Source organism: Balaenoptera physalus, assembly GCF_965194825.1.
Source record: "Balaenoptera physalus genome assembly, chromosome: 9".
Taxonomy (NCBI): Eukaryota; Metazoa; Chordata; class Mammalia; order Artiodactyla; family Balaenopteridae; genus Balaenoptera; species Balaenoptera physalus.
In genome coordinates this window covers 51,642,760-51,669,915 of record NC_138888.1, presented here as the reverse complement: position 1 = coordinate 51,669,915, position 27,156 = coordinate 51,642,760, and the positions used below count along the sequence as shown (strand labels likewise).

At 39.1% G+C, this 27,156-nt stretch overlaps 2 protein-coding genes across 4 annotated transcripts in view; one reads left to right on the top strand and one right to left on the bottom strand.

Moving 5' to 3' along the window:
* SNX3 (sorting nexin 3) overlaps positions 1-16,778 on the bottom strand; it is a 43,663-nt gene extending 26,885 nt beyond the window's left edge. For both annotated transcript variants that reach the window (XM_082475473.1, XM_082475474.1), the window contains exon 1: positions 16,471-16,778. In XM_082475473.1, the coding sequence (XP_082331599.1) occupies positions 16,471-16,632 (162 nt within the window). In that variant the 5' untranslated portion in view covers positions 16,633-16,778. The remainder of the gene's footprint in view (positions 1-16,470) is intronic.
* An 86-nt stretch (positions 16,779-16,864) lies between these two features.
* The window catches only part of AFG1L (AFG1 like ATPase), a 224,103-nt gene continuing 213,811 nt past the window's right edge, over positions 16,865-27,156 (top strand). The window contains exons 1-2 of one of the 2 annotated variants that reach the window (XM_082475319.1): positions 16,865-16,963; positions 26,944-27,149. The gene's annotated coding sequence lies outside the window, so the exon portion shown is untranslated. Of the gene's footprint in view, positions 16,964-19,047; positions 27,150-27,156 lie in introns of those variants that run through there. The other variant, XM_082475318.1, reaches the window with a different exon arrangement.

Here is a 27,156-nt window from a genome sequence, read left to right as displayed (position 1 = left end):
AAAGTGAAAGAATTTTGCATATGGAATTAAAGTCCCTAATCATTTTGACTTTGAGTTCATCAAAAGGGAGATTTTTGGGGGATGGGTTTGACTTAAATCAGGTGAGTCCCTTAAAAGAGGGCTTTAGTTCCTCTTAGACCAAAGAGATAGTCTGACTAGCCTTGAAGAGGAAGGCTACTATAAATTCTATAACCTCCAAGAAAATGAATTCTGCCAATTATGTGAGCCTGGAAAGAATCCCAAGCCTCACATGAGACCAAAACCTTGGCCAACCCCTGACTGTAGGCCTTGTGAGACCTGAGCAAAGGGACGAGCTAAGCCATGCCCAGACCTCTGACTTATAGAAACTGGTAAGGTAATATTTTAAGGTACTGCATTTATGATAATTTTTAATGCAGCAGTAGAAAACTAATATATCCAGCAAAACTATCCTTCAAAAATAAAGATTAAATAAGACATTCCCAGATGAACAAAGACTGTAAGAATTCATAGTAAGCACATCTACCTTACAAGAAATAATAAAGAAAGCCCTTCAGGCTGAAAAGAAGTGATACTAGATGGTAAATGGGATCCACATGAAGAAATAAAGAGCAGCAATAAAGGCAATTACATATGTAAATCGATAATACAGTAAAAAATAAATTTTTCTCTTTTCTTAGCTGATTAAAAAGACAATTGCATAAAACAATTATAAAATTATTGCCATTATAACATATAAAAATGTAACACATGACAATAATAGCATGAAGGAAGGGGGAGGTATATTGGACTAAGGTTCCTATTTCACTGGAATTAAGCTGGTATAATCTGAAGTACATTGTGAAAAGCTGTGGCATACTGTAATTCCTAGATCAAACACTAATAATAATTTTTAAAAAGAAGTAAAAGGGTCTCAGGAATTTAAATGGTACAATAGAAAATATCTATTTAACACAAAAAGCAGTAAAGGAGGAACAGAGAAACAAAAATATGAGACATACAGAAAACAAGTATCAAAATGGCAGAAATAAACCCATCATACCAGTAATTTCATTAAAGATAAACGGATTAAGGGAGAAAATATTTGCAAATGAAATGACCAATAAGGGGTTAATCTCAAAAATATATAAACAGCTCTTACAACTTGACAGCAAAAAAGCAAACAATCCAATTAAAAAATGGGAAGACCTGAACAGATATTTTTCCAAAGACACACAGCTGGGCAAAAGGCACGGGAAAAGGTGCTCAACACTGTTAATCATCAGAGTAACGCAAATTAAAACCACAATGAGACATCACTTCACACCTGTCAGAATGGCTACTGTCAAAAAGACTACAAATAACAAATGCTGGAAGGATGTGGAGAAAAGGGAACCCTCGTAAACTATTGATGAGGATATAAATTGGTGCAGCCACTGTGAAAAACAGTATGGAGGTTTCTCAAAAACTAAAAATAGAACTACCATAAGACCCATCAATTCCACTCCTGGGTAAGTATCTGAAAAAAAAAGAAAACACTTATTTGGAAAGATGCATGTACCCCAATGTTCACAGCAGCATTATTTACAATTGCCACAATATGGAAGCAATGTAAGTGTCCATCAATAGATGGATGGATAAAGAAGATGTGGTATATAAGAGTGTGTGTGTGTGTGCGTGTGTGTGTATTTCAGTGGATACTACTCAGCCATAAAAGAATGAAATTTTGCCATTTGCGACAACAATGGATGGACTTGGAGGGTATTAGGCTAAGTGAAGTAAGTCAGACAGAGGAAGACAAATACTGTATGATACCACTTATATGTGGAATCTAAAAAATAAAACAAACTAATGAACAAAAAAGAAACAGACTCACAGACAGAGGACAAAGTAGTGGTTACCAGTGGGAAGAGGGAAGGAGGGAGGGGCAAAATAGGGGTAGGGGATTAAGAGGTACAAACTACTATGTATAAAATAAATAAGCTACAAGGATATACTGTACAACACAGGGAATGCAGCCAATATTTTTTAGTAACTATAAATGGACTATAGCCTTTAAAAATTGTGAATCACTATGTTGTACACCTGAAACTTATATAATATTACACATGAACTATATCTCAATTAAAAACACAAAATAAAACATAAATGGATTACATACTCCAATCAAAAGGCAGAGATTATTGAGACTGAATAAAAAACTTATATCCTGTCTACAAGAGACACACTTAATATTCAAAAACAAAAACAGGTTAAAAGTGGAAGGATGGGAAATTATATATAGCCTACAAATAACGGTAAGAAAGCTGGAGTAGCTATATTAGTATCATATAAAACAGACTTTAAGACAAAAGAATTGAGATTCTTGGCAAAAGGTCTTGAAGAACTGCTTTCCTCCCTTGCTTTGGTAACTTGAGAGGAAAGATGATATAAAATTAAACAACTGCCCCTCCCCCATTATTCATTTCCATGTTTTTTTATGGTGGTAAAATGTACATAACATAAAAGTTACCATTTTAAGTGTACAAAGTGTGCAGTTTTAAGTGTACAGAGTTCTGTAGCATTAAGTACATTCACATTGTTGTGCAACCATCACTACCATCTATTGCCAAATAATAATACATTCTATAAGAATGTTTAAAATAATACATTCTATAAGAGAACGAGTAATGGATTCTTAAAACTAATCATTTACTGAAATCAGAGCTTTCTTCTCTTTTTTGACAATGCAATAAATAGAAAGCTGGAGCCAACTCTCAGATAATAACAGCAGTGGCTAATATTAAATAAACACGATAGTATTTAAAGTCCGTAACACACGTCATTTAATTCTCATGTAATTCTGAGGAAGATCCTAACACTCTCATCTTAGGATGGACAAAAAGTTCAGAGGGGTTAATTGCCCAAGGGCACTCAATTAGCAGGTAGGGCAAAACTGGGATATGAGTTCATGTCCATAGTTCAAGTGTTAAACACTTAGAATATGTTAAACGTTATCTCCCAAAGAACAAAAAAATTAGTAGAGACTCTAAAAGAATGGAAGTCCATAGTACATAAGTACTCAATAGTTTTGTTCCTCTGCCCCCAACACACATAATACTAAGTCTGCCTCCAGTTCTCTTCTACCATCACTAGGTCGGGAAAGACTGCCCCAGATGTTTAGGTCAACTGGGAGAGAAGTCTACCTTCCTTGAGAGGAAAACTTAAACACTATGATAGACCCATCAGTCAAAACCCAAAAAGAAAATGAGATATGCGTCAGGTCTTCTGTTGGTGGAATAACACCAGGGAGCCCTATAAAGGAATGGATGGAGAGTGAGAGAAACAAAATGTAATGTCAGGACAAGTATAGGAAATAACAGTAGTAAATAACAGCAACTACAAATTAAAACAAAATTTCTCTGCAGACTCTGGCATAGAATATAGAATTTCTAGCAATACTGACATGAAAAAACTGCTAAGATGTCTCTGAAACCACATGATACTCAATTTCCTAATGTAATAAAATGATCCTATCAAGAAAATAAGTCGGGCTTCCCTGCTGGCAGTGGTTAAGAATCCGCCTGCCAATGCAGGGGACATGGGTTCAAGCCCTGGTCCGGGAAGATCCCACATGCTGCGGAGGAACTGAGCCCGTGTGCCACAACTACTGAGCCTGTGCTCTAGAGCCCGCGAGCCACAACTACTGAAGCCCACGTGCCACAACTACTGAAGCCCGTGCGCCTAGAGCCCGTGCTCTGCAACAAGAGAAGCCACTGCAATGAGAAGCCTGCGCACTGCAATGAAGAGTAGCCCCGGCTTGCAGCAACTAGAGAAAGCCCGCGTGCAGCAACGAAGACCCAATGCAGCCAAAAATAAATAAATAAATAAATTTATTAAAAAGAAAAAATCTTGCCTCTTGGGCAACTTAGAAAAAAAAAAAGAAAAGAAGTCTCTAACCTTTGTTTGATTAAAAGAGAGAAATTAAGAAAATTTCTCTCAATCAATAAAGAATGGGGTGTGTGTGCAGTCAGTCACACCTAGAGTTTGGCACAGGGGTTAACAGTGACCAGATTGTGAGTGACCACTGACCAGAAACACAGTGAGACAGGGCAAAAAGGTAAAAAGCAAAACAAAACAAAACCTCAGGAGAAAAAGCCCTGTGTGCACTGGTCCCTTCATATATGAGCCATTCTGTAGATCTGAGGCCAATATCAATTATAGTCAACTAAAGACAAGTCAAACAAGTCAATCTGAATTCCAAGGAAACTGGACAAAGATATGTCTGGTAGTTTGAGTCTAAAACTTTAAATAGCCCAATATAGCTAATGGCTACTGTATTAAAGCAGTTTTAGACAAAGAATATCAAAAGTTCTAGAGAAAAGCAGATCAAAGAACATATTAGTTCTAAGTAATCCACTGAAGTATATCTATAACTGATGTCCTACTTCAACCTATAAAGCTCTTCTTAATTTTATTAAAGTTTGATCAGATTCTATATAATTATAATCCTTCTACAATGCTCTGTTAGCTTTGACATTCTTGAACTTTCTTCATAAAGAAGCTCTGGGTACCATACATATTTGATACATATTTTTATATGCTTCATAATCTTTTAAGTTGGATTTTTAAAATCTATTCTGTCACAAATGGATGTGGGTGTTTTAAAAGATTGTTTTTGTTCATTCTGAATGACTGCCTCAAGTTAAGGTTCAGGTTTCTTAAAATAGAAACATAAAAAATCGTGTGACATCAGAAGAAATTATTTAGTTATACATTCACTGTTTGAAATCCTTAAATATATTTTAGACTTTGAGACCTAGAATCACAAGTTGCAATAGTCAAAATACTTTTCTCCTAAGATGTGCAGTGAATGGAAGATACTTTTGCTTTAAGACTTTGCTTGGAATTATGGAGGGTCAAAGGCCTTACAATAAAGTATGAAATCTTTTCTAAGGTTTAATCAAGAGCCAATAACCTAAGGTATTCATCACCTAAAACATTATTTTACACTTGTCTAGTCTCAGAAGTTAGCCCTCTCTCGTACAAAGGCAGTATATCGCAACAGCAAGGGTAAACAACTGTATCAAAGATTAGGTGGTTCTTCCTCTTACACTCAATCCTTTTAAAAAAATGCACTGTTAATCTTGACCTACACTTGGACAGCCAAAGTGACAGTCTTTTAGTAATTTTCTCTATAGTTTGGAAAACTAATCCTCTACAGGCTATTAACTTAAGTAACACGCTTAACTTTTTCCATGAGAAAAAATATTTTTCTCTGCCTTTGGTAAAACACCTTGGCGGACTAGAAGGCAAGGGATAATGAGAGCCGATGGTGCTAGATTCTGATGGAGAAAAGAACGATACGGCTGTGTGGCCTATGACCAAGGCTCAGAGTCAGGCTGAGCCCCAGTCCCCACTGACTCTCATTCTCTTGGAGTGAGTCTACAGTGTTTCCTTCTGTTGGAAATCATCTTTAGGACAGCAGCATGTCATTCTTACTAGTTTCCTATTGCTGCTTTAACAAATTACCACAAGCTTAGTAGCTTAAAACAACACAAATTTATTATCTCACAGTTTTGGAGGTCAGAAGCCCGAAATGAGTCTCAATGGGCTAAATCAAGATGTCACCAGGGCTGCATTCCTTCTGGAGGATCTAGGAGAGAATTTGTTTCCTTGTCTTATCTAGATTCTGGAGGCTACCTGCATTCTTCAGCTCATGGTCCTTTCTTCCATCTTCAAAGTCAGCAATTAGATCACTCCAACCTCTGCTTCCATTGTCACATCTTCTGTGACTGACTTACCTGCCTGTTTCACTTATAAGGACCCTTGTGATTATACTGGACCCACCCAGATAATCCAGGATAACCTCTCCATCTCAAGATCCTTAATTTGATCATTATCTCCAAAGGTAACATATGTAAGGTAACATATTCACAGGTTCTAGTTATTAGGGAGTAGAAATCTTTGAGGAATTGTTATTCTGCTCCCACAATCACCCAAGCCACAGGTGCCACCAACTATGACATTTGGAGATCCCTAACAAGTAATGTGTGGTAAATAAATGTTGCCACAAATTCTTTGAAGCTCCTTCCATCTGAGAGGTGGAGTCTATTTGAATCTAGACTAGCTTTATGACTTGCTTTGACCAACAGAATGTGGTAGAAGTGACAAGCAAGTTTCAGAGCCTAAAACTCAAGAGGTCTTGCAACTTTCTATCTTCATTCTCTTGGAATGCTATTCTAAGACTGCCATATAAGGAAGCCAGTATAGCCTACTGGAGAATGAGGCCGTATAGAAGACAATGAGGCACCCCAGGGGATAGCCAGACATGCCATCAAATGCCAGACATGACAACTCTCCAGCTCAAAAGCTGGAGAGCACAGGCAAAAACTAGCAGAGAAACTGCCCAGCCAAACCACAGAATGGATGGAAATAAATCACTGTTTTATATCATTAAGTTTTGGGGTGGTTTGTTATGCAACTGATACAATATTGGTTAGTGGGAAAACCAGCCTATACAATGTATATATATCTGGATGAGCTTTTGCAAGGAGGAATAGATAAGGTCACTTGGGTTAGGTTTGGGAGGAGGACAGCAGGTAAACTTTCTTGGCTATATCACAAAGCATGATCAGGCTGATAAAGGAAATGACTACTGTTAAGTACGAATGACCCTGGTTTATTTCTATGATCTGTTGTAACTGGAAGTAAGAGTCATTATAGTTTCTAAGAAGAGGCAGTCAGATAACTAAAACTATATCAAAGAAAACACAGAAGAAAGTACCTACCATACCACCTGAGATATAGCAATTGCCCAAGAGATGCTTAAAACAAACCATAAATAAAGAGGTAGAGAAATATGTACGAGCCAGATAGTAACAAGGGGTCCCAGGGCATAAAGTGGTCAGAATCCAGTATTAATACTGTGTGACTTTGGCAGGTTATTGACAACATCAGATGTTGGCAGTGAAGGATGGAAAAGACAGCTGCTCTCTCTGCCTAGAACACTCCCGGCCCATTCTGCCCTTACCCCCCCACCCCGTCCCTCATGCAGGCCTGGGTTCCTACTGCACATTATGACTATCTTCACCAAGTAGTACCATTAAATTGAACTGAATTGAATTGACCTACCTCCCTACCTCCAGTCTATAAGTTTCTTGCCTTTAAGGGCAAGACATATGTTAGCACAGTGTCTGGGATGTAGTAGGTGGTTCATAAATGTTCATTTATTGGACACTTTTAGGGAAAACTGATAAAAGAAAATGTCTAGTCCTGTTTCAAGTTGGTGTGAACTTGCTAAATGCAGCAACCATGTCTTATTAAACTTAGCATTCCAAGTGCTCAATAAAACAACTGGCCCACAGGGGCTACTCAAATGTCAAGTTAAATCTAAAAAGAAATTTAGTTAGATTAGAATCTTGAGAGAATAAAACTGGGCAAATACACAGATTACAGATAAGAACCATATCCTAACATCTTAGTGAAAAGCTCCATAATTTATTTCAACTTAAGTGTATCAACATCATCTGCCCTTTAAACTAAGATAAAAATTTTATCAATTTACTATATTGTCCCGTTTTGAGAGCTAATATTACAGTTCCTCAATTTTCAACTTAACCCCTTTCTACAACTCAGACATTAAACTTACCCATGTCAATAGTTCAACCAATACCAATTTAATCATTTAATAATGGTATACTGCCATAATATGTAGAGAGTTACCATGTAAGAACACAAAACATTAAATGATGATATGGCATGAAAAATTAATTCTGAGCTGAAAAATATCCAAACCCCAATCCTGGCTAGAACTGACTATAGTTTTGTCAGGCACCATCTTCAGTTTTGCCACTGGTTTATTGACTGAACCTCAACTACCATGAACCAGCTGCTTAACAGTTTTTATCAGCACCAACTTTCTCTAAGTAGTTATTCAAAGGAGTTTATAAAAGGCTTCAAGTAAGAAAATTAATTTTATAAACTAAAAATCCTTGTGCTTGGCCTTAATATGAATAGTAGATGTAATCTAATAACTCACAAAGTTAGATTGTGTCTTTGCAAAAACAGGACCTTCAGAAGGAAAAAATGGCATCTAATATTTCCATTCAGCACCCAAGAATATGACTATGCTTTAAAATCCTATTGGTATTTGATGAATGTCTAAGGAAAAAAACCTAACTAGCAGTGTTATATTTAACTACCATTTCCTCCATCATTTACTACTGGCATTCTAATTGAATGTTTTTTTCAAAGTCTCATGTTTTGAAAATAAGATTCTCCAAGTGCTTTTGATTTCCAATACTTCAATGCTACATAAAATTTAGACCAGGCATTGGCAGCCTTTTTCTCAGATGGCAAGACAGTAAATATTTTAGGCTGTTGCAACTACTAAACTCTGCCCTTTCAGTGCGAAAGTAGTCATAAATACTATGTAAACAGAACATTAAAAGGTGTGCTGTGTTCTAATAAAACTTTACAAAAACAGGGAAGCCCACAGCTTGCTGATCCCTGCTCTAGAGTGATTAGTGTCTTAAGAATGTTCTCAGTTATATAATATGGGGGAAATATTTGAGTGTAAATTTAAACAAAGATCTGGTGATACACAGAAGTATGCCTAGCCAACAAGATTTTTATCTGCTTCTATTTCCACCTGAAGATGATCAATAATTTCATGGCAAGAGAGGAGATACTGAGAACTAGACACGAGAAGGGGAGCTTTGAGGCTCCTTTGTTCCTCTCTATGGATTAGAATGCCCAAACTTCCTACAGAACAGAGAAGCTCATACCACAAGGACAGGAATGGAAAACACAGAAAGCAAACAAGCTATAGGTGGCAGGTGTGGAATAATTTTAGGAAAGCCAAGGAAACAGAGATGCTACATCATTGATAAAATCAAAGTCTAGAGAGCACAGAATTTAGAAAGTGACCATTCCAATATTGTTAGACACTAAGTAATTTTATTAAAATGATTTAAAGTCTTCCTATGATTCTCTGGTAAGAGACACTGACCTCACTTATTTAGGTGGCTCAAACAACATACTCCATCATTCAATGTCATCAGCTAAAACGCTGGTCCTAAGTAAAACCGCCTACATAGTTTTAAAGTCACTGAAGGCAAAAAAATGTTAATCATCTATTTTCAGTACCTCTAAACCAAACTCAACCCCATGATATACCTCTATCAATACGCCATGTCTTCATGCTTGCCTCCTTTCTCTACTCACCAAAATTTTCTCAGGAAGGGATGGAAACTTATTCATTTAAGAATGTCAAAACGGGAGCTCAAATTTTATTTCTTACAAATCAAATGAACTTTCTCTAAACATTGAAATTTCAGTCATCAGCAAACAAAGGGAAGAATCAAGAGACATGATCAGAATGTTGCTAGAGCCACACCCTAGAAGGCTGATCCCAATCACTTATTTGCCACCGTGGTGAAGCAGAGAACAGTGTCTGTTCCTCCTTTCTTCATATGGCTGCCCAGCTCGACTAAATTCCAGCTTCCTTTGTAGCCAAATGTGGCAGTGGGGCAGGAATATGCCTTCCCCTTGGCTAGAATGTGGATGTGATACTGGGAGCTGATAGTCACAATACCAGCCCTGGACTGCTAGAGACTTCTTCACAAGAAAAAAATAAACTCATTTTTTGAGGTCTCTGTGAGACCAGTCCAAACTGTATCTTAATTGATACAAGCTTTCTGGCAAACTACAGCATATGTCACATTTTACTACCCTGTCCAATTTCCTAGATTCTAAGTTAAATATTTCTTTAAAAGAAGTAGAACTTTGGCTGAGAGCTTTAAGTCATTTAACTAAGGAATCAGTAAACAGCAGTACCAAGATTACACTATTGCTTTTCTTGGACACCATCTTTCTTATCTAATACTCAAAAAATTGCTGGCTCTGCTTACATGGAAGCAGCATAATATGGTACAAACATATTAGTATCTAAAAATAACAGTTCAATCCTTTTTTTTTTTTTTTGTAAGCATGATTGTGAAGGTGAGAAGATGAAAAATCTCTCATGGAATCACCAAAATAGATAAAAATTAAGCACTTGTAGATTTTCCACTTTAAAGGTATAGAGTGGGAATATTAATAAAATATAAAGATTATTTAAGTGGATACATATTTTGTTTCTTCCTGATTTCTGGCTTACTCTCATGATTATTACACAGGGATATAGACATGGATGGTGCAAGACAGGGGCAAAAAGATCTGGCTTGGCTGAATGTAGTCAATGCCTTCCCTTCTTCCCCCAAAGCTAAGCTGCTGGCATGCTTTCAGCTTAGTATCTAAACTGTCTCCCCTCTAAAAATAGTTTTCATCTTTGGCAAATATCACTGGTTTTCCTCTTTGCTGTCAGGATCTGCTTCTTCTTTCTTTTTTTCCCCCCAGAATTTGCCTTTTTAAAAAACTCATCAAGGCTACCAACCATTGTGGCTCCATATATTTTTCTTCATACTTCTCTGCTACCTGTCATTTCTCAGAGACAGAGAGCATGGTGCCACCAGGGATAATCCTTGCTGCATATCAGTAAGGTGGCCTGGCTGGGGTGCTTTTTAGATTACCACTTCCCAAATCCCACCCCAACTCAATTAAAAGAGAATCTAAAGGGTTTCGGCAGCGCTCCAGGTGATCTGAATGTTCAGTGAGGGTGGAAGAAAAAGGGCTCTGAAGGTCAGAAAATATAGATTCAAATCCCAGTTCTGCTATTTAATAGCTGTGATTTTGGACAAGTTACTTAACCTCCCTAAACTTCATTTACCCCGAAGAATCCACTGCATGCCAAGCACAATGTCAGGTGTTGAGTAAGGGTGATCATGACAGTCCCTGTCCTCTAGGAGGTTATGGTAGAAGAAACAGGAACTAAAGGAAGCTGCAGACAAGCAAACAGACTTAATCCTAATAGGGCTACAAGGGCACCCAGGAAGGAAATCCAGTCTAGATTCCAGGGATCAGCAAAATCTCTAAAAAGGTAAAATCAAGGCTGAGTCCTGCAGGACAAGTAATGATAGATGAGGCTGCTAAAGGAAGACTTTTTAACAGAGGAGGAAGTGTGTGCAAAGGCCTGGATACCAGTCAGCTTCCTTGGGAGATACAAGTAGTTCAGCAGGACTGAAATAAGAATGAAGGAAGGACAATAGATGAGGACCAAGAGTGACTTCAGCTTTCACATTTGCAACACAAAGATATCATCTGCTCTGCTTGGTTACCTCAAAGATCAAATTATACTATATATAGCAAAGTCCATTGAACAGAGCAGGTACTCAAGTGATAAATCCCCTCACTTTTCAGCTTTAACATAACATGAGAAAGCCAATCCACAACACACTTTTTCTTCAGGTCATCTCATCATAGCACAGAATTCAACAGTAAGCTCTTTTAAGCTATTTATTTTTCCTGGGTGCATCTTATCTACTGTGGATTACTGAAGAGTCAACTCTCAGGTCTCAAGGGTGCCAACACTGGGATTTCCTTCTAAAGGTTCAGAGACTTGAGGGTTACCCAACACTAGGCAGTAGATAACAAAGGTTTTAATGCATTGTTTTAAATTCAATTAACTGCAGCTGTGAAGCAATTCTGACCCAGGACCAGAATACTTCAAATCCAACCCTGGCTCCGACACTAGTTAGATAATTTACTTTGGGTTAGAGACAACTTTCTGTGCCTTGGTTCCCTTATTTGTCAAAATGAACAACATAGAACAGACTCCCTTAACACAATATAACTGGGCTGCTTTTTAATTGCCACTGCCTCCCTCCCCCCATCTTAAGGGATGGGTTAGGTAAGATGAGACTCTTCAAAGCTAGCAAAATGCCTTTCCCTGACAGAGATCCTGGAGGTGAGCTGTAGCTGGCAGCAAATATGTTTATCAGACAACATCTCATGGCCAACTGATAAAGCTACACAGATCCTGCAGATGTCCTTTGGCTCCAAAATGCCTTGATTCTTTAAAATACTATTTTGGCCCTTTAACAACTGATTCTTATAAATCCTAAAAACAAGTCTAAAAATTAACTTATTTCTGATCAGGATATTAATGACTCTCAATTTAAAATGAGAAGACTCATCCACAGAAGAATCACCAATACAGGTTTAGAATGGCAAATACTGTCAAGATGCGACTTTCACTATCTTTCTCATCACACTGTTTGTTAGCAAACTTTACTATTCAGTGTTACGTTTTAATATGCCTCAATTTCAAAAAGCTTCTTTTAGAACTATGTGCAGTGATGAATATTAACTAAAATTATTGTGGTAATTGGACTTCCCTGGTGGCACAGTGGTTAAGAACCCGCCTGCCAATGCAGGAGACACGGGTTCGAGCCCTGGTCCGGGAAGATACCACATGCCACGGAGCAACTAAGCCTGTGTGCCACAACTACTGAGCCTGCACTCTAGAGCCCGCGAGCCACAACTACTGAGCCCGCGTGCTGCAACTACTGAAGCCCGTAAGCCTAGAGCCCGTGCTCCGCAACAAGAGAAGCCACCGCGATAAGAAGCCCACGCACCGCAACCAAGCGTAGCCCCCGCTCACCGCAACTAAAGAAAGCCCGCACACAGCAACGAAGACTCACCGCAGCCAAAAAGTTAATAAATTAATAAATAAATTTATTTTAAAAATTATTGTGGTAATCATTTATATATATGTATATAGCAAATCATTATGTTGTACACCCTAAACAAATACAATTTTATATGTCAATTATATCTCAAACTGGAAAAAAAATACTAGTACAATCATAGGAAACATACTACCTTAAAATATGGAGTATTCTATTCATTATTTTTGTTCTTAAGTGTGAAATTTACTATGTTCTGAATGGCATCACAACTTCCCACATGGAATGCCACAAAATACATGTTTCTTGACAAGAAAATTCAATGATTTTAGTAGCTCAACTGCACATTAACATAGAAAATGTAGTTAGCTGATCAATGACTTTTAATTTAGAGGTAGCTGTATTTAGAAAGAGGTAACTTTTGAGTACCTATTATATACCAGTCACTGTGCTAAAGAGATTTATGTGCATTATGGCATTTAGCCCTATGAGGTAGGTATAGTCATCCCTCAGTATCCACGGGGGATTTGGTTCCAAGACACACACACCTCCATATTAAAATCTGCAGATGCTCAAGTTCCTTATATAAAATGGCTTAGTATTTGCATATAACCTACACACATCCTCCCTTTTACTTTATTTTTTATTTTTTAATAAATTTATTTATTTATTTATTTTTGGCTGCATTGGGTCTTTGTTGCTGCACGTGGGCTTCCTCTAGTTGCAGTGAGCAGGGGTTACTCTTCATTGTGGTGCGTGGGCTTCCACATTGCAGTGGCTTCTCTTGTTGCAGAGCACGGGCTCTAGGCACACGGGCTTCAGTAGTTGTGGCACACAGGCTCAGTACTTGTGGCTCGTGGGCTCTAGAGCACAGGCTCAGTAGTTGTGGTGCACAGACTCAGTAGTTGTGGCACGCAGGCTCAGTAGTTGTGGCGCATGGGCTTAGTTGCTCCGCGGCATGTGGGATCTTCCCGTACCAGGGCTCGAACCTGTGTCCCCTGCATTGGCAGGCGGATTCTTAACCACTGTGCCACCAGGGAAGTCCTTCCCTTTTACTTTAAATCATCTCTGCATTACTTATAATACTTAATATACAATGTAAATGTTATATAAATAGTTGTTAGTGTGCAGCAAATTCAAGTTTTGCTTTTTGGAACTTTCTGGAATTTTTTTCTATTTTAGATCTGTGGTTGGTTGAATCCTCCTATGAGGAACCAGCAGATACAGAGGGCCAACTGTACTATTATTAGCATACCTATTTTACAGAGGGGAAGTGGAGCTTAGATTCTGCACCTTACTCTGCTAATAAATGATAAATCTATTCTTTGAACTCAGAGCTCAAGAAATATCCTTAACTTCACTCCTGTTCAAAACAGTTGTCTCTAGGTACAATAGACCTTAATTAACGTAAAATCTCCAGAAAATTAAAGTTACGTTATAGCACAAACTTCATAAACAGTGACTGACTCTCCCCTTTAGCCTTCCCTTTAATATGCCAAAATAATTCTAGACCCTAAGCTTTCAAAAACTTTTAATCATTTATGGTGCTCTCTGCTATATCTATCATTAGAACAATTTTAAAAAACATTAACACTGTACCAATTATTTTCAAAAGCCCAGAGATATTAATCAAGTGATCCTAATAGTCTTAAACACTATCCTCAAACCAAAAGATAAATGGAGACTGGGAAACTTGCATTCTAAAGTGCCACCATCCAGATAAAATTACTCTGTGAATTAGAGTAATTTCAATCAGATCCTATAAAGTGGAACATTCTTCTCAAGATTAGAATTAGAGAGTAACTATAAGATAGTTTAAGGGCCCAAACTTTGGAACATAAAATGGTTTGCCACATGTCAAATTCAACAGCAGAAGGCAAGCAGCAGGAGCTAGGGAGAGCAGGAAGAGTTTAGAAAAGTAGTAATAAAAAAAATGACAAAATGACTTACCTATTCATCTCTCTGGCAGTTCTACCTTAATTTTTCTCAAAAATCACATGCTGCTAAAATAAGTTCTAATATCTTACTATATGGTGTCCTGAGTTTTAAGTTAACACATTACATTATTAAGAGAATCCCCAATGGCATTTCATAAGCATTAGAAACTCAATTACATTTTCTTAGAGGGCACATGACTTATGACCTAACAGTCATTAACACAAAACAAACTGGTGTATATAATCTAACAAACCAGTGTAGATGTGTACTTTGTTAATTCCTTAACTCATTAATCACTCTTAAAAAGGATTTTAATCTCCAGAATATAAATGATCATACCATAAACACTATTTTTAAGTGTCACATAAGCTATTTGGTAATAAAATATCAGATGAATTTTTTAAAATAATTATCATACTAGAGTCCATTTAATATAAGGCACTCAGCATGATTAACACAAAGTTATTAAATGGAGGAAATGTAGGCAGGAGATTCCACTTCAGTTGTGTGACAGGAAGTACTAGCTCTGGCAGTTTAGAAATAGGACTACCAAGCTCTGTTTTAGCACAAGAAATAAAGGAAAACATGCTAGTGAATAAGGGTAAAAGAGGAAGTTCTTTTTAGTGAACGATCTGCCATATATTTAAGACAATCCCAAACCATTCCAAAAGTTAAAAAAAAAGTGCCTCATTTTTTTCACTTGGCTTACGTGATAATGTACTTCCCTAGGTACACTGGAGCTCAAATTTTGCAGTTTCACTGTAACAAGACTGCTTGTGGCCCACACATCCTTAGGGAGACAACGGTGGCTTGTAACATGAACCTGTTCGTTTCATATCTTAAAGTCTGACGACTGTTACATTTTTCTAGCAACACATGAAAAGTAAATCATTTTTTAAAGTAAGTTTCACAACAGTGAATAAACTGAACACTACTAAACTGTACAGTTAAAAATGGTTAAGATGTTAAATTTTGCTGTATTCTACCACACAAAAAAATGTGAGTTAATGACAAATTACTCCACTTAAATGTTAATAGTAACTTGTTATGTAAATTTTGATTACTCTAAAACCAAATTCTTACGCTTAATTTTTAGTAATTTGTTGTTGTCGTCATTAACAGCTGGATTCGTTTTATGTAACTAATTTTTAAGGATACTTCCATACATGAGGAAATTCTTTAATTCTGAACTAGAGAGTGAAAGTGAAGCACTATTCTCAATTAGCATCTTTCAAATCATCTGAATTACTTACTGCCAACAAATACTAGTTATGAAATTATAAATGTGTTTCTACTTCAGCTGATTCCTTCATTCAGTGAAGTGCAAATCTCGAAATTAGGAGAGCAAGACCCCTAAATGAACAGGCTTTTCTTAAAGCAGTGGTAGTTCTGATTGTGAGGTAGGCAACACTCCCCACTCCTCAGCCTTTAGCACGACGGTGGCCCAAAATACTAACGTCAATCATTTCCAATCACCGTTCTCGCCTGGCTCAGCCCTACCAAATTTGTCAGGCTTTTGTGAACTCCCATGAGGTTCTGTTCAGAAAAGCGTACAACCTAGGTGAGTTTGGTAGGTTGGGAAGGGTCTGAAGCAATCAGCTTGGCTTGGCCACCTAGGAGAAAAGTATCCAGGAAAAGAAAACCGGAAATACTTCAACTTTGCGCAAACCCCCTTTCTCAGTCACAGCTAGCTCCCTTCCCGATGAAGGGCTGTGTTCTCGAAAGATCTACCCCTTTCCAACTCAGATGTCATTCCCAGATCAGCTGCTTGAGGGGCAAGCGGCGCTCAACCCACGCCCTCTTCTTCGAGTACCTTCTTCAAGTGCCAGCGCTGGGCTCAGCTCACTCTGCCGCCCCCATCCAAGCCCTACACGAAGAAGGGCCCTGGCCCACGACCCCGCCCGCGGACAGCCGGGAGCCCCGGCCTAGGCGGCCTTGGCCGTTTGAGGGTTTGTGCTCCAGGGTCGGCTGGGGGCACCAGGGACCGCAGGAGGGGTCTCTCCGTAGGGGGGTAAGACGGCCTCACCTTGACCCTGATTTCGTAGGTGGTGAACCGGCCCCGGCCGACTCCCACTGTCTGCGGGTTGCTCACATCGATCTCGAGGAAGTTGCTGGGAGGCCCGTAGGCGTCATTCAGGTTCTGCGGCTTAGTGATCAGCCGCCGGGTGTCCGCCACGGTCTCCGCCATTTCGCTGCTGCAGCCGCCGCCGCCGCCGCCGCCGCCGCGGGCTCCCTCCACCCCCTCGGCGTTCCACCGACCCCGCTGCCGCCGCTGCTGCCCGCCGCGGGGACGCCGGGCTCGCGCGCAGCGGTCGCAGGGCGAACGAGCACGTACGGTGGGTGTTCACTCCGCACGCGTAGCTCCTCCCCGCGCCCCTCCGGCTTCCGCCTCCTGTCCCCAAGAGGGGAGCAGCTGACCCGCCGGAACGCTGCATCCTGGGCCAGGAGCCCCAGGGGAAACCGCGGAGGGTGACTGCGCACCAGGCAGAGGAAGAAAAGCGCAGTCAGGTTACTTGTAGGTGCGAACAGGTTCTGGCCAGACTACAGCGCCCACAGTGCATCGGGCGAGCGCGCCGCCGCGGGTCTGCGGCCCAGGTGCTGCGGGACCGGGGGTGCGAGGGCGGGCGCTTCCTGTGTTTCTGTGTCCGTTTTGGCCTGGACCAGTGGGGAGAACGCCGGAAACGGTCTTCGCGGTCTTGGGAGCCGCGGGGACAAAAGTTAAACGGCGAGGTAGGGGAGGTTTGCCCGCAATCCGAACAAAACTGCCTACGCTCAGTGCCAACCTATCCACCGTCTCACTGTAAACCACTGAAAATGCCTTTCTAGATAACCTTGAATTAATGCCTCAAATGATTTTGATATCAACTTGAGAGTTTCACCGTACATGTGTCTGGCTTGGTAAATTGAACGTGGGAAAGTAGAGTGGAATAAAAACAACGTCGCGAGATCATACCGTACGGTCGAACCGTTTGGGGAGACTGGTCGGCCCTCTGAAACAAGATAACAGTATATGGGCTGAAACCTCCTTTGACTTTCTGATGTTTGAGTGATTTGCAACTTTTTCCCTTCAAGTTCCCACAAAGTTCCAGTAAATTAAAAAAAAAAGCACTAAACGTATTGGTACAGCATTTGAAGTGGAACTCAAAAAAGCCTTTATCAGAAATGAAAAAAAGACAAAACAATTAAGTAGATAGCAGTTAATCTCCAACAAATGCAGACTTTGAGCATTGAGGTAGAAGGATAGATGTCTATCTCTGCCTGGGGAGTTCACTCCCTTGATGTTATAGTCTCACAACTCTTTCTGCATTTCTTTATATGTTGAGTTTCAGAAAACCCATTCACTTTAAATAATCTGATCTGTCCCTTAAGCTGAAAAATTGTCTGGATCATTAGCAACCATTCTTAATAAAAATAAGAAAAGTTGGTATTAAAAAAATTTACTTAAACATGATGTAGATTATTTTCAAGCAAACTCAACATTCATTCATTAAACAAGTATTTATTGAAGGCCCAGTAGGTGTTTTCAACTCTAGATACTAGAGGTAAAAGAGTGAGGAAGACATTGAAATTCCTTGGTCTCATCAGATTAATTGTCTAGTATATGCTCTATCTTGGGGAGACAGATAATAAACCAATAAATAATATATCTGCCAATATGATTGATGCTATAAAGAAAATAAAACTGGATAATGTGAGAGTGACCCAGACAAGCTCATTAGGGTGGTCAGACAAGTTCTCTCTGAGTATATCTCCCTGTCAAAGAGTAAAAGTAATATCAGAATAAGTACCCAGACAGGACTCCCTGCTCGACCTGTTGCAAGAGACCCAGTGGAAACTTGACTGGTATGATTAGGGCAGTGAACTCAAAAATGTGTACAAATGACTCTTTGAATTGGAATATATGAGAGCTAAGAGACCAAGAACAACTGTATTGTGTTGTCATCCGTGACACCTGTACAAAGCAATCATGGGATATTCTCTTAGAAAGCTTCTGTCTCTTTGGAGACCACTCAGTGCAGCCTTGGGCAGCAGCAACAATTGCCTGCAGTGGGGAAACAGCTATAGAAAATAGCAGCACCGTCAAATGGCTAAAGAAGAGCTTCCCAGGATAAACATCAGGAAAAAAATTATCTTTATTTTTCAGAAGATATGATTGTATTCCTAGAAAAATCCATAAAGAAGCTACTAGAATAAGCTACTAGAATTAACAAGAGAATTTAGTGACCGAGTGAAAGTAAAGAACTTAATTTATAATTTTCCTCTGTCTAGGCAATGTCTAGTTAGACTGGAGATGGAAAAAATACCCTATTCACGTCAGTGACCAAAAGTAAAAAAAAAAAAAAAATACGTAGGAAGGAAGACACAGGATCTATAAGAACAAAATTATGAAATTTTATTAAAAGATATAAACCAAAACCTAAATAAAAAAGACTCCATGTTCCTGAATAGGAGGACTTAATATCAGAAAAATATCACTTCATCTAAAATTAATAATGCAGGGGCTTCCCTGGTGGCGTAGTGGTTAAGAGTCCACCTGCCAAGGCAGGGGACACGGATTCGATCCCTGGTCGGGGAGGATCCCACATACCGGGGAGGAACTAGGCCTGCACAACTAGACCCTGAGCTCTGCAACAAGAAGCCACTGCAATGGGAAGCCTGCGAACCGCAACAGAGTAGCCCCTGCTTGCTGCAATTAGAAAAAGCCTGCGTGCAGCAACGAAGACCCAACACAGCTGAAAATAAAAATAAATAAATAAAATAACTTAGGAGGTTCCTTAAAAAACTAAATAGAATTACCATATGATCCAGCAATCTCACTACTGGGCATATACCCAGAGAAAACCATAATTCAAAAAGACACATGCACCCCAGTGTTCATTGCAGCACTGTTTACAATAGCCAGGACATGGAAGCAACCTAAATGCGCATCGACAGACAAATGGATAAAGAAGATGTGGTACATATATAGAATGGAGTATTACTCAGCCATAAAAAGAAACGAAATTGTGTCATTTGTAGAGACATGGATGGATCTAGAGACTGTCATGCAGAGTGAAGTAAGTCAGAAAGAGAAAAATATCGTATATTAACGCATATATGTGGAACCTAGAAAAATGGTACAGATGAACCGGTTTGCAGGGCAGAAATTGAGACACAGATGTAGAGAACAAACGTATGGACACCAAGCGGGGAAAGCGGTGGTGGGGGGGGTGGGGGGGGTGGGATGCATTGGGAGATTGGGATTGACATGTATACACTGATGTGTATAAAATGGATGACTAATAAGAACCTGCTGTATAAAAAAAATTAATTAAAAAAAATTTTATCAGCATTCCTGATTGTTTATATATACGTCTGTTCCTCTGACTTCTCTGAACCAATTGTAACATCTTATTCTCTCATTAATGATTTAATAAAATGTTTGACACATAAAAAATAAATAATAAAATTAATAATGCAAATAGAATCCCACTGTGATTGGTTTTAACCTCCTCTCTGCCTTGGGTGCATTGGGTAGTACTGGACAAGATTTTTTTAAAGTTCATATGTTGGAGATTAGCCAAGAAGATTATGAAAGTGAAAAAAATCAAAGTGGGATTTGCTTTACCAAATGTTAAAACTCACTGTAAAGCTAACTATAAACAAGAGTATGGGGAATTCACTGGCGGTCCAGTGGTCAGGACTCTGCACTTTCACTGCCGAGAGCCTGTGTTGGATCCCTGGTCGGGTAATCAAGATCCCACAAGCCGCGCAGCATGGCCAGAAAAAACCAAAAAACAAAACGAGTGGTTTTGGCTCTCTATAAAATAGAGTGCAGAACAGATCCCAACAAAGAACATGATATATAACAAGGGGAGCGTTTCAATTCATTGGGGAAATGTTGCTGACACAGTTGAATGTCTAGGGAATAGGGAGACCACATAGCTAGTCCCCTGCATTATACCATGGAAAAATTCCAGATAGAATTTATTTATTTTTGTTGTTGTGGTTTTTTGTGGCCACACCACGTGGCTTGTGGGATCTTAGTTCCCAACCAGGGATTGAATCCAGGCCCTCAGCAGTGAGAGCACGGAGTCCCAACCACTGGACCACCAGGGAATTCCAAGGTAGAATTGAAATATCTTTTTAAAAAAAAGTATGTTTAGAGAAAATTTAGGAGAAAAATTGTATAACCTTGAGTAAAAAAAGTGCTTCCTGGGCTTCCCTGGTGGCTCAGTGGTTGAGAATCTGCCTGCCGATGCAGGGGACACGGGTTCGAGCCCTGGTCTGGGAAGATCCCACATGCCGCGGAGCGACTAGGCCCGTGAGCCATAATTGCTGAGCCTGCTCATCTGGAGCCTGTGCTCTGCAAGGAGAGGCTGCGATAGTGAGAGGCCCGCACACTGCGATGAAGAGTGGCCCCCGCTCGCTGTAACTAGAGAAAGCCCTCGCACAGAAACGAAGACCCAACACAGCCATAAATAAATAAATAAATAAAATTTTTTAAAAAAAGTGCTTCCTAAACAATATGGGAAACAAGCTATAAAGAAAATGTAGTCATTTAAGTACATAAATTTTTAATAAAAATTACATACCAAAAGGCATTATAATAAAAAATATTGGGGGAAGTATATCTGTAACACGTAAGATAGTGAATGGCTAATATTCCTAATATAAAAAGAACTCCCATAAATTGATAAGAAAAAGACAATCCCATAGAAAAATGAGCAAAGAATATGGATAGGTACAATTTTACATGTTTTTCAGATAATGAATTTGTCAAATCCTCCTAACAACCCTATAGGTGGGTACCATTACTGTCTCCATTTTACAAATGGGGAAACTGAGGCACAAAGGCAAAATAACAAGTACAAAATGGCAAAACTAGCTCCAGAATTTATACACGTAACCACTGTTTCATGCTGCCTCTTAGGAAAAGAAATTCAAATGGACAATAAGTGGGAAAAATATGCTCAACCTCACCAATCAAATAAATGTATCAATACATTAAAGCAAATATGAAATACTGTTTTCTATCATATTGGCAAAAATCAAAAAGAACAGAAACAAACAGTGTTAGGGAGACTGTAAGGAAACAGGCAATTTGCTCATATTTATCAAAATTAAAAGTATTCAGAAGGAAAATGTTCAGGACACTTTGATCCCCAAATCCAAATTTTGCTGCAAGAGACCATAGTTCTTAAGGACGTAAGTCCAAGGCTGTTTATTGCAGCTTTATTTGTAGTGGCAAAAACTGAAAACAGCCTGAATTAGAAATGCTTGAATTATAGTATATTCAAACTATGGGAAATTATATACTATTTTTTGTAATTTATATGTAATATATAAATTATATACTAGAGCAAATGAAATAATTCTATTTTATTTCTTTTTTTAAAAAATAAGTTTATGTATTTATTTTTGGCTGTATTGGGTCTTCATTGCTGCATAGGCTTTCTCTAGTTGCAGTGAGTGGGGGCTACTCTTTTTTTGGGGGGGGAGGGCTACTCTTCGTTGCGGTGCGTGGGTTTTTCATTGTTGTGGCTTCTCTTGTCGCGGAGCACGGGCTCTAGGCGCGTGGGCTTCAGTAGCTGTGGCTCGTGGGCTCTAGACCGCAGGCTCAGTAGTTGTGGCTCGTGGGCTCTAGAGTGCAGGCTCAGTAGTTGTGGCTCACGGGCTTAGTTGCTCCATGGCATGTGGGATCTTCCTGGACCAGGGCTTGAACCCGTGTCCCCCGCATTGTCAGGTGGATTCTTAACCAATGCGCCACCAGGGAAGTCCCTATTTTTATTTCTTAAGGTGTTAGAATATATCTATTTTTAGTTATTAGAATTAGAAGAGGAATATCCACGATGTTTTGGTAAGTAAGGATCAAAGAATAATCTGTGCAGTATGATCCCATTTGGATAAACAAACAAAACCCTGTCATTGTATATATGTACTTTTATATGTGCATATTTTTGTAGCAAAGGATATACACCAAACTGTTAACACTGGTAACACAAGGGTGGCAACTGAAGTGGGCAGTGGGGACGAGAAGATACAGCCATATTCTAACCATGGGCTAAGATGATAGAAAACTATAACCAATTTTATGTTTTCCTAATGGTTCAATTCTAGAAAAATAATTTGTCAATGTGCCTGAATTACTGTGGACACCTTGAGAGTTGTGTTCCTTGAGTAGTATATTAGATTATCACAGCTAGATAGTTCTAGTCATTAAGATCATCCATTCCTCTTTATTCAGAGATCACTGAACAGTCAGCTGATAATAATTTCATTTTCTATGAGGACTTTCTTTTTTAAAAATTTTTTAAATTGAAATATAGTTGATTTACAGTGTTGTGTTAGTTTCCGGTGTTCAGCAAAGTGATTCAGTTATATATTACATATGTGTATATATATATATTCTTTTTCAGATTCTTTTCCATTATAGGTTATTATAAGATATTGAATATAGTTCCCTGTGCTATATAGTAAATCCTTGTTGTTTATCTATTTTATATATAGTAGTGTGTATCTGTTAAAACTGTTATTTATCCCTCTCCCCCGCCCTTTCCCCTTTGGTAACCATAAGTTTGTTTTCTGTGTCTGTGAGTCTGTTTCTGTTTCATAAGTAAGTTCATTTGTATAATTTTTTTTTTTTAGATTCCACATATAAGTGATATCATGTGGTATTTGTCTTTCTCTGTCCGACTTCACTTAATATGATAATCTCTAGGTCTATCTATGTTGCTGCAAATGACAATATTTCATTCTTTTTTATGGTTGAGTAATATTCCATTGTGTGTGTGTGTGTGTGTGTGTGTGTGTGTGTGTGTATATATATATATATATATATATATATATATATATATATATACACTACAGATTCTTTATCCATTCATCTGTTGTTGGACACTTAGATTGCTTCCATGCCTTGGCTATTGTAAATAATGTTGCTATGAACACTGAGGTGCATGTATCTTTTCAAGTTAGAGTTTTCATCATTTCCTGATAAGTACCCAGGAGTGGGATTGCTGGATCATATGGTAACTCTATTTTTAATTTCTAAAGGTACCTCCATACTGTTCTCCATAGTGGCTGCACCAGTTTACATTCCCACCAACAGTGTAGAAGGGTTCCCTTTTCTCCACACCCTGTCCAGCATTTATTTGTAGACTTTTTGATGATGGTCATTCTGACTGTGTGAGGTGATACCTTATTGTAGTTTTGACTTGCATTTCTCTAATGATTAGTGATACTGAACATCTTTCCATGTACCTGTTGGCCATCTGGATGTCTTCTTAGGACAAAGGTCTATTTAGGTCTTCTGCCCATTTTTTGATTGGGTTGTTTGCTTTTTGATATTGAGCTGTACGAGCTGTTTGTATATTTTGGAAATTAAACCCTTGTCTGTTGCATTGTTTGGAAATATTTTCTCCCATTCTGTAGGTTGTCTTTTTGTTTTGTTTATGGTTTCCTTTGCTGTGCAAGAAGCTTGTAAGTTTGATTAGGTCCTGTTTGTTTATTTTTGCTTTTATTTCTTTTGCCTTGGGAGACTGATCTAAGAAAGTATTGCTACAGTTTATGTCAGAAAATGTTTTGCCTGTGTTCTCTTCTAGGAGTTTTATGGTGTCGTGTCTTATATTTAAGTCTTTAAGCCATTTTGAGTTTATTTTTGTGTATGGTGTGAGGGTGTGTTCTAACTTCATTGATTTACATATGGCTTTCCAGCTTTCCCAACACCACTTGCTGAAGAGACTGTCTTTTCTCCACTGTATATTCTTGCCTTCCTTGTCAAAGATTAATTGACCATAGGTGTGTAGGTTTGTTTCTGGCCTCTCTATTCTGTTCCATTGATCTATATGTCTGTTCTTTTGCTAATACCACTCTGTTTTGATTACTGTAGCTTTGAGGTATTGTTGAAGTCTGAGAGGGTTATGCCTTCAGGTTCGTTCTTTTTCCTCAGGATTGCTTTGGCAATTCTGGGTCTTTTGTGGTTCCATATACATTTTAGGGTTATTTGTTAGGAGGACTTTCTTGTAGGCAAAAGGAGATGCTGCCTTGTGGGACCAGCTAGTTAATAGTTTTCATTTTAAATTTGTAAATTGAGGTTCTGTCTTATCAATCAGTGTCTTGTGAACTTGACTAATGCATCACTCCCCCAGGCCTAATCACCTCTGAGGAAAATGGTAAAACCAAGTAGCTGGACCTCCAGAGTGTCAGACTCTGAAAATGTGGCAAACCTAGTGAAGTCCTGTAAACTTCTCAAGGACCAGCCTGGCCACTCTTATATATTTTTCTAATTCAAAGCTCACACCCTAACCTACCTCTAAACCCCTGCTCCCAGGCTGCTGTGATTTCCTGAAGAAAATCCCAAACTAGCTGGCACCTTTGCAAATTTATGGTTTCCAACCTCAGCTGACCCTTCAACACACCTCAGCATTCCCTTATTTTATCCTCTTCTTGTATTTCACACCCCTGTTCCTTACTCTCAGCATGTAACCTCACTTCATGCAGTACAAAGCAAAGTAAAAGCCACAAAGTTTAGTATCTCCCTCCTCTCCACTGAAGACTACTTACAACATGAGTCACCCTCAGAACTTCTGAGAGCTCAAGGCATGCCCAGTCTACTTCCAGCTTCTGAGAATGCGGGCATTTTCAGATTTGGTATTGAGGAAATTATAAACACTGTAGTTTGTTTGTTAATTTTAAATAAAGCATTTACATGATTCAAAAGTCAAAATGCACTTAAGAGTATCCATTGATATACCTGCCTCCAATCCCTGTCTGCAGCCATCTAGTTTCCCTTTCTATGGACAGCCACTGTTACCAGTTTCTTGCTGCATACATATCTTTGTATCCTTCCAGAAATATTCTAGCATGCTTACATATATATATGTATATATAACAAAAATGGCTTCATAGGATACACACACTTTTGCACCTTATTTTACTTAACAATATATCTTGGAGATAGATCCACACTTATACAGCAGCAAAGTATTTCATTACCTGATGTACCATAATTTATTTAACTTGTCCCTGAAGGGGAGCAGAATGTGTGACCCCAAAATATGCCAGTTTGGCATGTGGATTGTCTTGAACAGAGGGCAATCAAGATGCAGCAGACTCAAGAAAAACTTGTACCTCTCTCGCCACTACCTAAAAGAACGTAGATAGGGGTCCTGGCCTAGAGAGAGCTATTACCAGAGAGAACTTTTGTCTGAATGACCTATTTCTGTGGCAGGGCAAACATCTAATTACCAAACATCTGTTCCTCTTATTGTCCTGTGAATTACTGTCCTCCCCCTTGGAAGCCCCAGGCCCCTATCCCATTCCTTAGCTCAGGATGGTACATAAGCTTCAACTGCCCAACTTGCTCTTTAGTCTCATGCTTCTATGGGACTCCTGTACATACAAAATTAAATTTGTTTCTCTCCTGTTACGTTGTTTTATGTCAATTTGATTATTATCTACCCTAGAAGGGTAGAGGGAAAAATTTTTCTCCACTACATCCCCTACTGACGAATATCTTTGGTGACCTCAGTCTTTCACTATTACAGTGCTGCAGTGAATAACCTTGAATATGCCGTCATTACACACACATGGGATTATATTTGCAGGATAAGCTCCTGTACGGGCATACCTCAGAGATACTATGGGTTCAGTTCCCAACTACCACAATAAAGCAAATATCACAAATAAGCAAGTCCACAAATTTTGTCGTTTCCCAATGCATACAAAAGTTACGTTACACTACATTGTAGTCTGTTAAGTGTGCTACAGCATTATGTCTCAAAAAACAATGTGCATACCTTAATTAAAAAATAATGCTGTTGGAAAAATAGCGCTGATAGACTCGCTCCGCTAAGAGTTACCGCAAACCTTCAATTTGTAAAATTGCAATATCTGCAAAGCACAGTGAAATTTTCAGCCTCACCCCCTGATTCCTGGGAATGTGGCAGACAGGAGAGGGCAAGGAAGAGCCTTTCGCCCCTCCCCCGTATCTTGCCCTGGACACCTCTTCCATTTGGCTATTCCTGAGTTGTTATCCTTTATAATAAACTGTTAAACATAAAGTGTTTTTTCTGAGTTCTGTGAGTCGAATTATTAAACCTGAGGGGGAAGGGGGTCATGAGAATCCTCAAATTTGTAACCAGCCAGGCAGGAGTGGGTAGCTTAGGCACCCCATTTAAGGCTGGTGTCTGCAGTGGGGGCAGTCTTGTGGGACTGAGTCTTTAACCTGCAGGGTCTGTGCTAAGTCCAGGTATTTAGTGTCAGAATTGAATTGAATTGTTGGACGACCAGCTGGGGTTGGAGACTCAGAGGCTTTGGAGATGATGTTAAGCCCTTCTAGGAGCATATCAGATAGTCTCTATCCTTCCCTTAAAGGTTAAGTTCTCTACTTCCACAGTCATGGAGGGGTCAGTGCAGGGTTACTCCTTGGACTGTCTAAGAGTTCGGGATCTTGGGGAGGTTAATACTTTAGTTGAACACATCCTCACACTGATTTTCTTTGTATATTTGTTCACAGTTTCATTTAAGGAAGAGGCAAGGGACTTCCCTGGTGGTCCAGTGGTTAAGACTCCGTGCTTCCACTGTGGGGGGCATGGGTTCGATCCCTGGTTGGGGAACTAAGATCCTGAAAAAAAAAAAAGAAAGAAAAAAAGAAGAGGCAAGACCTGGAGCAAGCCACTCAGCAAAATAAACCTGGTAACGTGATTCACTCTCAGAAGGCAGGTTAGTG